The sequence below is a fragment of the Oreochromis niloticus genome, linkage group LG17 (assembly GCF_001858045.2).
Source record: "Oreochromis niloticus isolate F11D_XX linkage group LG17, O_niloticus_UMD_NMBU, whole genome shotgun sequence".
In the NCBI taxonomy this organism is placed as follows: Eukaryota; Metazoa; Chordata; class Actinopteri; order Cichliformes; family Cichlidae; genus Oreochromis; species Oreochromis niloticus.
Window position 1 is genome coordinate 35,244,669 of NC_031981.2, and position 17,266 is coordinate 35,261,934.

Below are 17,266 nucleotides of genomic sequence, written 5' to 3' on the forward strand. Positions count from 1 at the left end.
TTACAGCAAGTGGCCCATGGTAGAATCAAACTGAGGCCAGTGGAATAAATATTCAGCCTCAGTACATGGTGTGAGAGTGTGCACTCCCCTACGGGAACTACCGTGAGCAAACACAGTGCCCCCCCCCATAAGGTCTCAAGTTGCACTGTTGACACATTGGTTAGTTTCATAGACCAAACAGCACTCTGCCGTGCATGCTCAGGACACGCGCTCAACATCAAGCTCTGCTCCTGGTTTGCACTCTGACACAAACACACTGCACACGCTCACTAAAAGACTGAATAATCAGCTTAACATTTTGTTCTTTAATTTAATGCTCTCTTAGCTGGGCTTTTTTCATCATCTAAATGATCAACAAGAGCAGTCGATGAAACATTTGTTTTTATTCCTCAGCTTTTACCCATTAACTCCCATCCCTTCAACCTTTGACCTCTGCAACCCTAAATGGAATGATTAAGTCTTTTAAATGGGTCTCGCTTCTTGTTTCTGTTTCTCTGTCCAACCCGTTTCCCTGATCTGATTTAAACCTTCTCCAGTGGGATCCTTCCTGACGGTTTTTCACGGGAACCTCCAGGGCCCTTCTGGCGCACTTACATAAGTTCTGAATGAGGCTGGGGTTGCGTTCACCGTCCCATTCCCCTTCCTATAATCCGGCAAGGCTAAATCAAGACCGTCTCTCCCTGGGGATGTGTTAACACTAGCGAGGAACCTGCATTATGTCAGACAAACTTCAGACAAGGAAAGTAGGCTTCCTGGAGATACACCATCATATGATTGGAGTGGGTTTCTAGAGTTTAACTTTTCGTTACATTAGTGTTCACATTACGACACTTAAGAACACGACGACAGTCAACATGAAGAATGAGCTTTGTTGTCTTAACTAATGAAGATCTAAAACCAGAAACAGAAACTTTGTATGTAAAAATGACAAAATCATCAACTCAATATTGTTTATACCCTTTATTCTTTTTACATAAAGTTTTTTTTTTTTCCCCCCCAACACAGGACAAACAGCCAATATACTACAGACATGTATCACTACACAGACTGCTGTTCAGGAAATATAAAAAGGGTTTATGTACATGTGGGGAGATGATGTGAGCTCCTTGTGTGGTGGTTTCCCAGGGTGAATTCAAACCTGCTCGCCAAGGTCCAAAACCCGAAACTTGTCTAGATTGTAGAAGCAGGCCTTGACAACTCGCCCACCGAAATATCGTCCGTTTAGATCCACAACAGCTGCAAAAGAAAGGGACAATTAAAGGCAGAACCTGGGCAAACAAAGTAGAGTCATATGCAAAAAGAACAAAATCCACCACACTTTGTGACATTATGTTTCGGTCCACCTGACACTGGCAGGTTGCATCTTGCATTATCCAGGAACTCACTGATGCTTCCGAGCTAGGAGGAAATCCCTCAAGGACACCACCCATCATCTCATTAGGAGCATGTTGTGATATCAGTAATGCATACAAGCATGTGGGGCTTACTGAGTACCATTTTGAGTTGCTGCAATGAAATTTCATCCCAATGGACCAACCTCCTTGATTTTCACATACAAATGTTGATCTTTTTCATTTCCATGAAACAAACGTGGCATCTTTTCACTCCTAACATTTTACCCAGTCCACATCAGTACAGATACCCAACACAACTCAGCTGCATGCTGATTTTTGTTTTTTAACAATATGGCTGTTAAAAAACTTGTACAGTTGAGGCTGGACCCTATTCTGATATTTATTGGGTAAGCATGTGGCCTTCAATTAAAAACACTGATCAAAACAGGCCCATCAAAGACATCAGAACACAGATGCTGTGGAGTACCTGGCACAAATCTGGAAACATCGTCTTTCTTTGAAGCAGATCCCTACTAACATGAGAATGTTGTATCACTTACGCACAGGAAGAACAAAACACAACAAACTAAAACAAAGCTACTATTGTCTCAATATGTTTTATGGTAGATTTATTCTCTGTGACCTCCAAAGATCAGTTTCTCTCCTTTGTAAAAAATAAATTATTACACTGTTTATGAAAACCAGCTGACTCATGCTGGTAGTTCCCAGCAAACGACACTCAAGAAGAGAAAAAAAAAAAGAAAACTTTTTTTGCCTCTCGTACTTCTGCATTCTAGGAAAATAGGAAATTTTATGTCAGGGTCATTTCCCAGGACCGTCTCCTGAAGATGAACCACTGAGGTAATGATCCTTTAAAAAGGATGCGTCTTATCCAACTGTGTGAGAGAGGACGGGATTCATCATTAGTCACTGAGGCGTGTGTGTCCCAAACATGATAATGGATCTTGAAGGACGCCGGAGATCACTTCAGTTGGTAGACAGCCATAAAGCGTGTGCATATGCACAAAACAACGTGCGTTATGACTACAGCAGCTAAGGGGAACATCCTGATTTGTATGGACACAGATGGTTAGTGTACAATTGCTCATCTTTTCAAAGATGAATTCAGACCATTTTTTAAAGATGCTTTCTTCACAAGGGTTAAAGAGTGCAATTATTTTATGTTATGGGTGCGGTTAGTTTTGCAGATGATTTACAAAAGTTGTGCTGTTTTCTAAACGCAGGCGCAGTCTGTTCATTTCAATGTGACACGCACAATCTGCTAAGAGCTGTGGGTAACAGGACAAGCATATCAATATAAATCAGTCGTACATGTGTACGTTCAGTGTAGGCCTACAGTGGCATTCAAGGGCTCGTTAGAATGGAAACAGGCTTTAGTGATTGCTTCGATATTGACAGTACCACCATAACGGTTCTATGCTGAGAAAGAGACAGAAAAATACAAATAGATCACATGCGAAAAATCAAATATGATTACACAGATGTACACCTATTGCCAAAGTGCATGCAGCTGAATTTGTGTAACCCATGACTAAAAATAGTCATGTGTTAGAGAATCACGAGATCATGGTGAAAACCATGTGTGCCTTTCATGATCCTGAAATCAAAATTCTTTAATTTCAGTGTAATAAAACTTTAAAAAACACATTTTTTCCTTAATAAAGATTTATTAAGATTGATTAAATGCATCAATCAAACCAACATCCTCCATATCCAAGGCCTGACTATACTAAGCATGGGGTCCAAATTTAACACAGTCATTCCCACCGTTCTCGCCATTCGTCAGCTGTTTCGCTTTGAACCTCTGTGCAGGCTGTGAAATAGCCGCAGTTTACAGGAACCAGAAACCGAGAATTGAAGAACTGCAATAAGTTTTGTTGTCTCTGGCATTGCGTGACTCTTTCAGTTTCCAGGTCATTTCTGAGTTCACTAAACAAATTTAGAATTAGGTGGCTTTGTAATCCATACATTTTTAACCACATCCTCATCTGGAATCCCACATAAATTAATAAGTGCACTTCTAGCGCGCACCCTTAACTTACTGCGATGTCTCCTCTACACAGCAATAACCGACGTGCAAAAAACTGTTATTACATATACATCTTATGCATAGCAAAACTTACATATTCCCCTCACTCGATTTGTGCCCTGAGAAAGGAACTCCGAGAAACGGCTATGTAACAGGGTCAGTTGCAAAAATCTGAGTTTCCACCTCTCATGTGCAATATTGTCACTGCGCTCTTTTTGTCAAAACCAATACTGCCCCCCCCCACTTTCTGTAAATGCCAAGCAGAAAGTGCTAAATGTCCTACAACAGATCTATATTCGTCATTATAAATCTTTACAACTTCTCAGTAAAATCACAAACTGTTCCTTTAACTATTGTCATTTACCATCTGTAATCTAATGAAGGTAATGAACAACCTTCTGTTTGAGGACAATGTGCAATCGCCAGGCTCTGTAACCTTTCCATCACCTCATACTCACGTAAGCAGTGAAGAGAGCCGACAGGATTATTTAGCTGGTTTCTATGTAGCCATTAAATCTCTCAAAGAATAGTTGGGAAAATTTAACCTCAAACTTTATCTCCTTGGGTAGCATTGCACTCCTTCAAGCGTGGGCACTACTGTGATCTACTGTTGTGTGGCCACTGCTTAAAAAAAAAAAAAAAAACACAAAAAAAAAACAAGAACAACAAAAACAACTCTGCATGTCTGATTAGTAGTGTTCTAGCAGAATACAGTATGTTTCGGTATTTGAGAGGCTTTAGCCGACAGTCTGACCTTGGAATCCTGTCACCCAAAACTGCTTCTTACTACTTCTGAGTCACTGTCATGCTCACCCTGTCTCGACACTGAAGACAGGGTCAATAGCTTTAACGGGGGAAGCTGACATTTGCTTTCTGCGCACATTCGAGATGAGCGATGAAATCACAGAAAGTGGTCAGAACAGGGCTTAAAGGGAGCCATCAAAGGATGTTTCACAATCATGCTTTTTGGTCTGTTTAAATCAAACAGAAGACGCTGATCTGACCTAACTGCCAGTGCTGCAAGTCTGAGCTAAATGCAGACAGATTGCAGACAGATTGGCAACATGTTTGATGTCTCAAAAATGGAACTCATTAGCAAAAACAAGCTAAACCACCTCTACTAGGAGAAACTAGTTTAAATGAACCTGGTGCTAAATGTTACACTCGCAGTTCTCTTACCTGTAGGAAAAACTACAAATCATAGCCAACATGAGGAAAAACATGACCCATTTTCACACAGTGACAGAAGAAAATCAGGTTTAACTGGGTTCCAGCATATTATTTACAGCTACCCTGACAGACACTAAATACAACAGTCATCTCCGGCCTATGACGGCGAGAACATGCCCTCAGACTTCACTTTCCGGATGTTTCGTCATCACCTCCAGAAACAGATCACTTAGTGTGAGACTTATAATTTGATTCTTTATGACAGGTTTTAGTGTCATTCTTTGAGAACCTGCCCTGCTTTCTGAGAGCTGTGACATAAGCGCGGTTCTGCCGGTGCCACAGGGAGACGCCTGGGTTGCTGGGCCACAAATGATGTAACACCGCAGGGAATGGGAGTCTCACCTTGTTTCTGATCTGGGCCAACTCATTTAGAATGGGACACATTTTCACCCACATTATTAGAGCAGTTATGCAATGACCCCCCCCCCCCCCCCAAAAAAAAAAGAGAAAGAAAAAGAAAAAGGAATAAATGTGATGCAGTTACATGAAGTAATTTAGGAACCAGCCACCTACATATGCAGACTTGAAACCATTGTTTAAATGAGAATGGAAATGTGTGAGGCAACCACTTTCATTGTGAACAAGTGCACAGCGAGGAAGTTCCTCAAACTCCTGTGACACTTGAAGGCAACATGATCTGATGCAAATGCCCGATATTTCATGAGTTGAGGCCTACTCCAGGGATGTGCACTTAAAAGAAGTGAATACTGACCTTTGATGGCCGACTCCACCCTCTCAAACTCCAGAAATATTCTGACGGCTTCATCATCTGGCACCTCTGCAATCTGACAGTGGAAAGAATCTTCACGCTTCTGTTTTGATGACTTTATGTAAATCGAGTTTTATAAATCACTTCATCTCACCTCAAAAATGACACATTTAACTACTTTGCCGTATTTCTCGCATTCCTCTTTCGTCTCTCCCTCCAAGTCCTCGTCCACCTCTCCTCGCCCCACCATGTTCTATGAAGGGAACCACACATGTAACCAAGCTGCACGGGACATCAGACTGGTCATAATCTCATGTTAAAACTGCAGTCCTTCCATCAACCCAGTGTTCTGTGCTGAAATAATAACATATGCCACTTATAACCCACTGATCATGTTTCTAATGCTATAGTAGCTAAACCTAGAAAGAGGGAATTTAACACCACACAGGGATACACGTACCCTCAGCAGGACCACCTTGGTCGGGTTTTTCAGGATCTCAGTGAGTGGGTTCGCGTCAGACTTCTTGGAGGAGTCAGCTGATTAGAAGAAAACAAAGGTGATCATATTTTTTTCCTTATCATCAGAATATTTACAGGCCACAGGTATGCTGGATGGAGCAACAGAAGGTGTGGGACGATAAGTGGATTTGTGCGGGACTGTTCAAAACTTGGGAGCTTGATTCAACACAGATGATAAATGAAACAATTCGGGCGTTTGTTTTGCGTCAGCTGGTCTGATATCTGCTTCGTCTGACATCCAGTTGGCTTTTACTGTGCTGCTGAGAAACCACTCTATGTGGGTCACTCAAATAATAATACTGTTAAGATTTCTGGAAAGTTGCCAAGCTGCCAGTCTCACTCAAATACTGAAATGTATAAAACAAAACATAGAGCTGAAGTTTTTCTGCTCATCTTTATATTTTTCTGTTTAGATATTAAGTTAAAACAAACAAACAAAAAAACAAACACTAAATAATATGCATTTTCCACACTATTTTTCCACATTTCGGAACTCTAAATGACGATCTGACTAAAGTATTGATATTACTAATTAATAATAATAAGGGGTTAAAGGGTGCGCTTAAGCTGCTAGCACATTTGAAAATATAAGAGATTAACAGAGTAGCTATGTTCTTACTTGACCCTCATTTAATTGGACAATATACAACACTGATAACAGAGCTCAAGTTATTCAACAGGCATATAGAAAGAGCAAACTTGGATGGAGCGATATCCAACTGTGCCCTCTAGTGGGCAAAGAGAAACACTGACATGTGTAATCACGGGGAGGAGTTGGCCTCTTATTACAAATCGGCCATTTCATTTTTATTCTATGCTTGCTATATATGGCTATAAGCCATTTATTGCTATAAGCAATAAACTGCAAAAGAAACCCTCATGTATACAAATTGACGTTAATTTCTTCTTTTTTTAATTTGTCAGAATTTTCCATAAATGCTCCAGTTTAACAAAATTAAAAAAAAAAAAAAAAAAGTCAAAGAGTGAAAACTGCACAGAAGCCAAACATTTGATGAAAAGCTGTTGAGAGGGGAAAATAAGGGTGACTTGAAGCTCGTTCGAGTCGGCAGAAAAGAGCATGATGTACAGGCAAAAATCTGCGCCCAGCTGTAAGAAGCACAGACCAAATTCAAAGCAGGAAAGACTTAAAATAGATTTTCAAATTGAGGCCGGGTTGCAGCTTCAGCTTGGACAGCATCACAGCATTATAGCACAGCAGAGCATTTGTGTTGCAGATTGCAGTACATAGCCAGACTACAGTATTGTTTGATCCAATCGCATTTACAAAAGTTACAAAAAGGTGATAGAGGGTAAATTAATAAATCGAAGATAATTATGGGACTCATAGTATGTTTAAAAATGGCATAATGTATTGCCATGCATATATGATTAAGAGATCAAGTCAACCAGCCTTGGAATATACTACAACACTCACTATCCAATCAGTGTCTACCGCAGATTACGTGTATGATGAAAAACTGGTATGAAAGATGATATAGTAAAAGAGGATCTTATAACTTAATTTTTTATGATATTGGCTTATTTACATTAGCCCCAGGGTTTACCTACAGTAGCACCTGACAAAAATAACAAGCTGGAAAGAAGGTGCTTTAGTAGGCTGGAGTAATTCACATGGCTTGAAAGCCCTTAGCATAAAAGTACAATGACACAATTATTTATCCAACATTAAAGTTTTGATATAGACCCTAAATACAGTAAACTTGACTTCAGATGACTTCAGAAATAATGGTATTCAAGATATGATAAAACAGATACTAATGTCATTAAATTAAAATAATAAGATCCTTTTAAAGGTGTTACAGGTGCACAAACTCAATCACTGGATGATTTTTGCCCACTGGTAGGTGGCTGCTAGGCAACATGATAATATTCCCATTATCTGATATAGACAAGAAGCTTCAGGGGACTAAGATATGACCTAAGGTATGAGTTTGGGTTACTCAACTCCTCATTATCAGATTGAGTTTGTAAGCAAATAGACAGAGATTTGGTGTTTTATAATATGACACTGTTGATGCTGTATCGAGGTTGTCATATTATAGTGCACTGCATAATGATGCCACCAGAGGGCAGTCTCTACATGTGAAACATTTAATGGAGCTAAGTGAGCTGTGAAACATGGTAGCAGACAGAGTGCAACTAAAACTCCTGCTGATAAAAGTGAGCCAGACAAAAAGTGAGCCAGCTGTGTGCAGTATTACCCTTGAGAACAGACACACACTTGATCTCCATTCAGCGCACTAGTAGCCACTGCCTGGTGTCTAATGTTGCAACAAACTCATATCAATAAGCTATGGAAGGATGTAGGTGTCCCAAAGTGCAAATTTCCTAATTAAACAGAAATTTGACGATTAAAGTAATCATCTAGTATTGAAGTAAGAGAACACTAACTTAACATGGTCAATGTTAGCAGTGGAAGCACTAGCAGCCTTCTTTCCTTGTAGGTCAATGTCCATGTGTCTATATTAAAATGTGATTATGCAATGTTCCAATAAAGTAAGTTAGGTTTTAAATAACCCTCATCTACTTTACAACTCAGCTTATAATACCCCCAGCTACCATATGTGATAAGTCAGGAAGGTACGAAGGTATCAATAACTGGATGTGTCCAAGCTGACAGCTGTTTTAACACAAATGTGCTGCGTAGAGAACATGGATGCAGAGATTCATGCTAATACAAGCTGTGGGTCTGTGACACCCGCATAGAGTAACTGTGTGACAGTATGTATGTATGTATATAAAACGCATGCAAACACAAACTTTAAAGATAATCAGTGTGGCACATTCTGCATTATAAAAGAGAGAAAATGGGAGTGGAGGCCAACCTGCAGAGCCTGAAGTCTCAGCGGCACCTGATTGGCTGGAGCCTGCTGCTCACACACGCACGCGCACACACAGAAACACACACACGCACACACAAAATGAAAAGACGTGCATGTAAAAGTCTCTGTAAAACATCTAACTGATATTGAAATGGAATCTTGTTGTGGTCACACCCAAAACAAAAGTATGTGAAAACAGTGGCTTGAGACAATACAGGCAAAAGCAGCTTTTCATGCAGCTGACAGATATAGAAAATCACTTTAAAGCAGACAGGGTGAAAAGGAGCACAGAAAGGTGGGGTGGGGCATAAATATCAGAACACGAGTGGTAGGGCTGGGCGATGTGGATCTTTAGGTTGAGAGGCAGGCTGAGAGTAGCGTGCTACTGGAGCACAATATAAAGAAATAAAAAAGTTCCAATTGAACTAATCTAGTTTAAAAGGGTCATAAAAGAGTATTTTGTGATTGGAAGCCAATAAACCAAAACCAAAACTGTAAAATTGATGGAGCTTACTACAAGTGTATTTATAGGAGTTTCGAGAATTTTTGAGAATTTAACTGAATCACATAAATTAAAATTACACTCAATTTAATAACAATTTTTTTTTTTTTTTTTTAATTATATGGCGCCAAATCACATCAACAGTCAGTTCAAGCAGCTTGATATTGTAAGGCAGTGATACTCAAGATTTGGCTGGGGATCCCAAGTGGGCTACGAAGATACTGCAGGTGGCCCACAGCAATGACAGAAATTCAGTTTGAAATTATAAACATTTACAGTTACATATTTATATAAAATGATTCATTTCTATAAAAAGGGAATTAAAACTGGTAATAGGAAGTGATTAGTTTGTGATATTACTCACTACTCTTGACTATTTAGGGCAGAGTAGTGAGTAATGTTGCTCTTGCACTGGAACTTGGGGCCCAGTGGTGGGTCGGTCACACAGTGGCTCAGCACTTAGCATATGACTGCAATACGCATTAGGATCAAGACCAACATAAATATAATGACAGGTAACACTGTCATTATAATAAAACAGAGGTACAGTGAACTTAACATTGAGTAATGGAGGGAGATGAATCTTTACAAGACACATAAGGATGATTATTACAAGCAGCTGACTTCATTGTTACAGTGAGCTGATGGGTTTGCAGTATTTCAGGGTTTTAGTTCCGTTTTTACTCAGAGATTGGTCCATCATGGGAACATTAACACAAAATAAAAGCCAACAAAACTGTAATGTGCTTATTTACACAAGTGGCACAGAAACTTTATTAACACAGATACAGTCATGGCCTGACTGTAAATGATGATTTGTGTTTTCCTACAAGGTCTTTTTGAACGTGCCAATTTGTCCACGCTTAGTAAGTTCAAGTGTAAACTGACTCACTAAGTCAACTCTTGAAGCATCACAAAAGAAAACATTAGCTCATTGCTTCGCTTTCTAAGCAGAGTCTCACTGGTAGGAAACGCTGCATTTCTTAATCAGGCTTTTAGAGTGAAACATTTGCAGGGATTTGTATAAAAACTTAAACTGACAGTCTGACACCTGATTACAAATTAATATATATTTCTTAATTTGTATATTTAATTATATTTATTAATAAATAAGTAAGGGACAGTAAGCATAAGAGAGAGATGGAGGGGGGAAAAAAGAGGGAAAAGAGCAAGGGGACACATCCTTTAAGGTCTGTACGTAAAGACAGTCCCGTTTGACCAGTTATGGTTGACTAATGTATGCTAACTGCCACGATGCTTACAAGCTATGTGACAATGACATAGCAAGACATCTATGAACACACATTTTGGTATTTTCTGCAAAAGCAACATGTGAGATGCCAGAAGCTCTTCTGTTAAAAGAGTGATCCAGACAAAATGGAAGGGAAAAATAAAAGGTAACGACCGAGGTCAGATTTAAAAGAAATGGGTTTCTCAGTTAAGAAGTAATGCAGTTTTTAACAAATGGCAGTCTTATGTTTAAAATAATGACAATAGTTCAGCTAAGTGCAGTTTAGTTTTGGTTTTCACTGTGAGCTTAGAATTCAAGGAATGAGAGTGTGGGGGCAGGGGAGAGAGCCATAAACACATGGCTTGACTGCACAAACATTTATGTGACACAATGATCAAACTATAACTAGATCAACCAACTTCTCTGATCTAACTTGCTAATGTATTGTTTAAAAACAAAACAAAAACAAAGGCATCGCCCAGCCCTAAGCTAAAGAGGGAGGAAAAAAAAAAAAAAAAAGCACAAAGGTCACTCTTACGTTTTTCTGCTGCGTCACCTATGATGATCTTTCCACCTCTCTTGCTGGTCTTTTCCACAGACAGCGCCGTGCTGAGGCCTTGCTCGTGCTTGCCGAGGCCCTGGCCTTCTTTGAAGCCATATTTCTGCATAATCTTATGGGCCACTGTACCTCTGCAGGTGAAGGAGAATTAATGTTAATGCATAACATGAAACATTCCGCTATACAGTACATGATATACAACTGATTAACTGCATAAACAAAACTAAAGAGATTATTAGAGAGTTGAAGTACTTTTTATTCAAGCAGAAATAAATCAAGTAATTATATGAATCTACTTGTTGTTTAATATAAGCACTCACCCCATGTTAGCAAGGAAGGAGCTGGTGGGTCCGGGCGGTGAGCGTGGCCGGTCTGAGTCTTCATACATAGGTGGAGGAATGGCCGCCTTTGAGCCTCTGGCAGGACGGCCCTCATCTTCATAGGAATATGAAGAGCCTGAGATCACACACACAAAACAAAAAATGGCTGATGATTCATAGTGCAGTAACAAAGGGCTCAACTGCAGTGTCAACATGCATTCAAAGTAAACTTTAGGCATATAAAGGTTACCTATTATGGTCATTTCCGGCTCCACATCTTTATTTGAAACTGTATGATTCACAGTTAGACTGGGGCTTGCACATACGACTATATTCATCCTCTGTCTGAAACCATGTACTTCCTACTTCCTCAACAGGCTGCCCTCTAGAAACCTGAGACAAACATACGCGATATTGCCAAAGGCATTCACTTAACAACCGCTGACCCCGCTCTCTGATTTTACATGACCTGCCGCTTCATGTCTAAGTTGCTGTCATTCTCAATCGTTTCTACTTTGTTATAAAACTACTAACAGATGACTGTGGAAGATTTAGCAGTGAAGAAATTTCATGACTAGACTTGTTGCTATCCTATCACGGTACCACACTGGAATTCACCAAGCTCCTGAGAGCGACCCATTCTTTCACAAACGTTTGTAGAAGCAGTCTGAATGCCTAGGTTCTTGATTTTATCCACTTTGGCCATGAGTGAGTGAGTGGGTGAGTAAGAACTTTTGGAAATACAGTATATGATATTCACTCTTACTGCCATTATACGGCGTTAGAAGCAGAAGAAAATGACTAGAATTGAGCCTTCAGAAGTCTGAAAGCTAAATTTTTGTCTTAAAGTGCTGCCTTGTCTGGGAGCAAAAAAAACAAACAAAACAAAACAAAACTTAAAACAGCAGTGTGGCAGGACACACTGTGTGCCTTTTGTCCCGTTCTCTGTCGAGATGATCCCACACTGCTTCAATAAGGTTGAGGTTAGGGCTTTGAGGAGGCCGATACATGAGTGATAGTGTTCCAGCCTATCCAGGTATGCCTTTATCTATCCAGTAAAAACATACCTTTATCTACCAATGCGTGTAAACACAGTATTAATGTGTGCTATCATGCTGAAAAACAAAGCCACTCCCAATCAGATACTTCTCAGATGGTATTGCATGGTGGAGCAACGCTCAACAAACCTGACAATCCTGACTGTCCAAGCCCATCGGTTTTTACAAGATCCCAAAATCTGTGTGTCATGTTCTGTGTCCATGACACAGAAAAAAAAAATTCAGATATATTTTAAATGAAATTCTACTAAAAATATTCAAGCACATAAGCCCCATTTTCCCCTAAAAATCCAAACCCTGCAGGAGAAAAAAAAAAAAAAAAAAAAACCCTACAGTTTCTCTTTATTATTCTGCAGTGAGCCAGTTGTATGCTGCTACTTCTATTTTAAAAGATAAATATCCCCTTTAGACTTATTAGACTTACCATCTCTGTCCACGAGGGAAGATGGAGGGGCGATGGCTGCTCCACCCATGCCTGAGACAGAGACAAAAACAGATCAAACAATAGGGCAAGTGGATTTTACTTTTTGTTTTACTTTCAAAATAACTTCAATGATCAATTTATGATAAGAAAACAAAGACAAGTAATCTCTGGGAGGGGCACAAACCATCTAGGGTGCCAACTGATTTGAAATCACGTGACGCTAAATGTCAAAACAATGTGAATAAGGATCAGATCACAGATTATTTTACTTGCAAATCAGAGTCAAAACATCATTCGGCGTTTCAAGAACTCACTTCTTTTCCTCCTCTCCTTCTCGTACTCCTCCTCCTCATCCGAGTCTTCCTCTGCTGCTGGGAAACGAGAGAAACCACTGGGAGCTCCACTTTCGTGTCTGTCTTTCCTTTTCCTGCAAAAACAACGCCCACATTCAGGATTTAGTTGTCTGCTTCATTCAGTTATTTCTAAATCTAAGTAAAGATCCTCCAAATTCCTGAAAACCAGTAAATAAAAATCTCTTTTTATCATTTAAAAGTGGAAGAATAGAAAGCTTAAAGTATTTTATGTCATCTAGTTTGTCCATCTTTAGCTTGTATAATACATCACCTACTGAGGAGAATAAAACAAAACAAACAACAACAACAAAAAAAAACCAAAGCCATACTTTTCCCTCTCTTCAATTTCCTTCTGCCGCTCCTGCTCCCTCTGTCGCTGCCGTTCTTCTCTGTGACGCTTCACCACCTTCTCGTAGTCATTGGGGAACATGGGGTCATACTCGTCTGCTAAGGGGATCAGCACATCGCTAGCAGAGAAGCCACTGGGGACTGCATCCTAAAGCAAGAACCAGCAAACATGGAAAACAAATGTAACAAATGAGTGAGATAAATGAGTTTCTTTACAATTTTTACACTGGACACTTTAATATTTTCCCTCTGCATCTTTGGCAAAGATCCAACTGAATGGAAAAAAATAAATAAATGAATGAATTTAAAAACAGCAAAATACAGACAACATGAAAAACCTGCCTGACAACATTACGCTATCGATGTAATACTAAAGATAAAGCTGGATTTATGGCACACAAGGGGTGGATGGAAGCAGGGGCTTTTATACATGTTCACGCATGTTAGACTGGTGATGTGATTCTTAAATTATCTTTATACCTGCAAAGCAAAGAGCATTTGTTCTTAACTAAAGGAATACAACTTATTTCATTCCACCATTCCACATACACTCCTCACCAGTGTTGGTCAAGTTACTTGAAAAAAAGTAATCAGTAACTAATTACTGATTACTTCCCCAAAAAAGTAATCCCGTTACTTTACTGATTACTTATTTTCAAAAGTAATTAATTACTTAGTTACTTTTTTAAAACACGATTTACAACCTGAATAGGTGATAAAGCGATAGATCTTTCAGCCCAATTCTACTTTTTCTGCATAATGCATCATACAAAATGTAATCAAATGGAAACGTCTCTTTTTAAAACTTTAAACTTTAAATCTTTTAACTTTATGCATCAAGCAAAAATTTAATTATATGCAACATTCTCTGACTGGAAGAAATTTGTTTAACATTTAAACCTATTTTCTGCACATTCCAGCACATAAAATAAAATATTTTTTTGTGTTTACACTCACTCTTTCAAATAGATGCAAGTAAAACACAGCAGAAAATAAATGAAATCAAAGACTAGCGGTTGTGTTGCTCTATTTTCACCTGTAAAGCAGGAGTGGGTTAGGCGGAGGTTTACCCTGGTGCAGGTGTGCCGCAGCGGTCAATGGAAGAATCCGCGAGTTTCTCTGTGAATTTCACATTACGTCGTAGCGCACTCGGTGCTTGCTTGGAAGTTTATGGGGGGGTTTTCGCTGTAAAAAGAAGTTTTCTTCCCACGCACAACGGACACTAATGTTTTTGTCACTTTTTATGGAATCAAACTCAAAATAAGGTCAGTACTTCCACGCTTTAAACGCTGCATGCTCATACTCTCTCCCGCACTCGATATATTATCCATTGTTGATCTGCACACAGCTGTTGTCACGAACGTCGCACTCGCTTACGTCACTGTCATGAGACATTCTCGCAAAAAAATCACGGTTTTAGTAACGCAGTAACGCAGCGTTCCTACGTGAAAGTAATGGTAATCTAATTACCGTTTTTGCAATAGTAATCCCTTACATTACTCGTTACTTGAAAAAGTAATCAGATTACAGTAACGCGTTACTGCCCATCTCTGCTCCTCACTGAACCGTGAAAACAGCCTTGTAAATCTGTTTCTTCCTGTCTCATGTAGAAACTGAGAATAAGCTTGACTTTAGTATCTGACCAGTGTCCACTAAAGAAGCAGTGGCTGCTGCTTATCAGCCAAATGAGCAGATTTATTTTAAAAACAACATTCAGTCTTGACTTTATTTGGAAAGTTTTATTTTTAGTTCAGCAAATCTCATCATATCCGAGGAAGCACTGACTAAAAGAATCCTTGTAAAGCTTTCCAAAGGTTGCTGGTGTTACTCTGCTAATATGCAACTACCTACCCGTCTTGAAGCGAGCCTTTGCTTTTTAACATTCAGCCTGACAGCCATGATCAGAGAGAATGTGAACACACAGCAACGTCAGACACAATCACCACCAGTTTTGTCATTATAGAAGACTGGGTCTAACAGATATTTAAGAATCAAGTAATGCTGCATAAACAGCATAATTTGTCCAGCTGCTTTTCAATATTTCCATACTGACCAACCCAGTAACAGTTTAACACCAGTCTTGGGTACCCATCCATAACCAACACTGTGAGCCGTACCTTGAGACCAGCTGCAACATGTGGAGGAGCGTCTGTGATCTGTCGCTCATCACTGGAACTTCCTCTCTTAAGATCAATGACAGGCGCCAAGACAGTGGTCTGCTTCATCCGCTGGGTCTACAAAAAAACAAAACCAAAAAAAAAAAAAAAAGCATAAACAAAACAACCAGTAACCTTGTTCTTCTTCTAATCAGTGACTGTAGAAATACATCAAACAGAAAATCAGCATAGCAAAAAGACACAACATCACTTCTTACTCTGAACTCATTAGGATGTGCTCAGTTTCAGCTGAACTGATATGGGGTTTTTTTTTGTTGCCTTAAAGTCTGACTTTCTCATGCTCTGCTTTAGAAGCCAATCATGGTCCAGCATGCAGTTTTTAATAGTGTGATGCGCACATAGGTGGAAGATTCTTTTAAATAACGTTTAAGAGGTGAGCGATTGCTGTGAGGAAGATGCAAATCAAACATTCTTTTTGTTCAATACTGGCATGACATCCAGTTGCAGCGGATATGTTGGCTGCACATCCCACACCCCAAACGTGCTCTTCAGTCATGTAAAGCTGCAGAAGTTTTATTAAAATGTGCAGAACCATTAACATAGTCTGGTACTGTGTTTAAATCATACAGCTTAATGAAGGCTGACAGCAACCGTTCAGTTTTACATAGAAGAGATACCTGAGGCAAACACCGGTGAGCCTCGACTGGGGTGTACTAGACCAGATTTCATTCAAGACTTTCATAACATTTTTCAGACCAAATGTAAATTAATATAAAATATTTTGTTAATTAAATTGCATTATTATTTAAAAATATAAAAATAAGAGCCCTTTTCACACGCTAATACAAATGTACACACAAATGTAAGCACAAGTATCATCATTTCTGACCATCTAATAAACAAAAGTGCACGTTAAGCTTGATTGAATGACAGCCCACTATAATACATGTGTAGTACTGCACGCACCTTGGCCTGTGTCAGAGCCGCCTTCTTCACCTTTAGCTGGGACTGTAGTAGCTTGAAGTTCTTGGACCAGCCTTCGGTCTTAGTGTCACTGGCACCCACACCAAGGTCATCATAGAGCGACATTGCTGCCCGTCAGTGGTCCTGTTGCCTTCGGACACACAAACACGTTTCACTTCTCAATATTTATCGAGCCTTGCTACGTCATCATTATTTAGTCCTTCACTGCTTGGAAAAAGCAAAAAATTTAAAAACGGTTATAACGTGCAACAGCTAAATCACAAATCTCCGTATAACCTTTTGTGATTCGGTCGTTTGTCGCTGATCCTGAAGTAAATTTCCCAGGAGAAACTGTGAAACGTTAGCTAGCAAACGAAGGCTGAGGCTAATGTTGCTAATGTCTGCTCCTTATGCAATGTGTTAAGAAAAACCCAACATTTGTTCCACTGTCTCTTTGGCTACCAGTGTTATATAGAATTTGAAATTAATCACAAATCAGTTCATATTTCTCTCCTTTTTTCTTTAAAGAGGGCTAACCAGCATATTTGATATACCTCCTTACTGCTCGTAACGGAAGCCTGAGCGCAAAAACAAGAGCTAACATTTGCCAGCATTTTACGATCTTGCGCCATCTGGCGCCCGGATGACCAGCGCAACCAGCGATTTCTGCAGAAATATGCCCTATTATTAAAAATGGGCGGATCAC

At 39.5% G+C, this 17,266-nt stretch overlaps 1 protein-coding gene across 4 annotated transcripts; it reads right to left on the reverse strand.

Annotated features, from left to right (window-relative positions):
- Positions 1-945: 945 nt before the first annotated feature.
- rbm17 (RNA binding motif protein 17) lies at positions 946-17,243 on the reverse strand. 4 transcript variants are annotated; one of them, XM_005460404.4, is made up of 13 exons: positions 17,115-17,243; positions 16,564-16,711; positions 15,598-15,714; positions 13,462-13,628; positions 13,094-13,206; positions 12,780-12,830; positions 11,298-11,433; positions 10,957-11,108; positions 8,689-8,733; positions 5,784-5,860; positions 5,478-5,576; positions 5,327-5,399; positions 946-1,236 (listed from the first exon to the last, which is right to left on the reverse strand). In XM_005460404.4, the coding sequence occupies exons 2-13, from the start codon at positions 16,684-16,686 to the stop codon at positions 1,133-1,135; spliced, it is 1,257 nt and encodes a 418-aa protein (XP_005460461.1). In that variant the 5' UTR covers positions 16,687-16,711; positions 17,115-17,243; the 3' UTR covers positions 946-1,132. The 4 variants fall into 4 exon arrangements, with proteins under 4 accessions (XP_005460461.1, XP_005460460.1, XP_003455748.1 ...); XM_005460403.4 differs by having other exon boundaries at positions 16,858-17,141; XM_003455700.5 differs by lacking the exon at positions 8,689-8,733 and having other exon boundaries at positions 16,858-17,141.
- Positions 17,244-17,266: the final 23 nt, after the last annotated feature.

Coding starts and splice junctions, on each gene's coding strand:
- rbm17 (XM_005460404.4), bottom strand. CDS start 16,686: ATGTCGCTCTATGATGACCTTGGTGTGGGTGCCAGTGACACTAAGACC. Junction 13,207..13,461: donor GAAATTGAAGAGAGGGAAAA/GTATGGCTTTGG, acceptor TTGTTTTTGCAG/GAAAAGGAAAGACAGACACG. Junction 5,861..8,688: donor TGAGACTTCAGGCTCTGCAG/GTTGGCCTCCAC, acceptor TCTTCTAATCAG/CTGACTCCTCCAAGAAGTCT.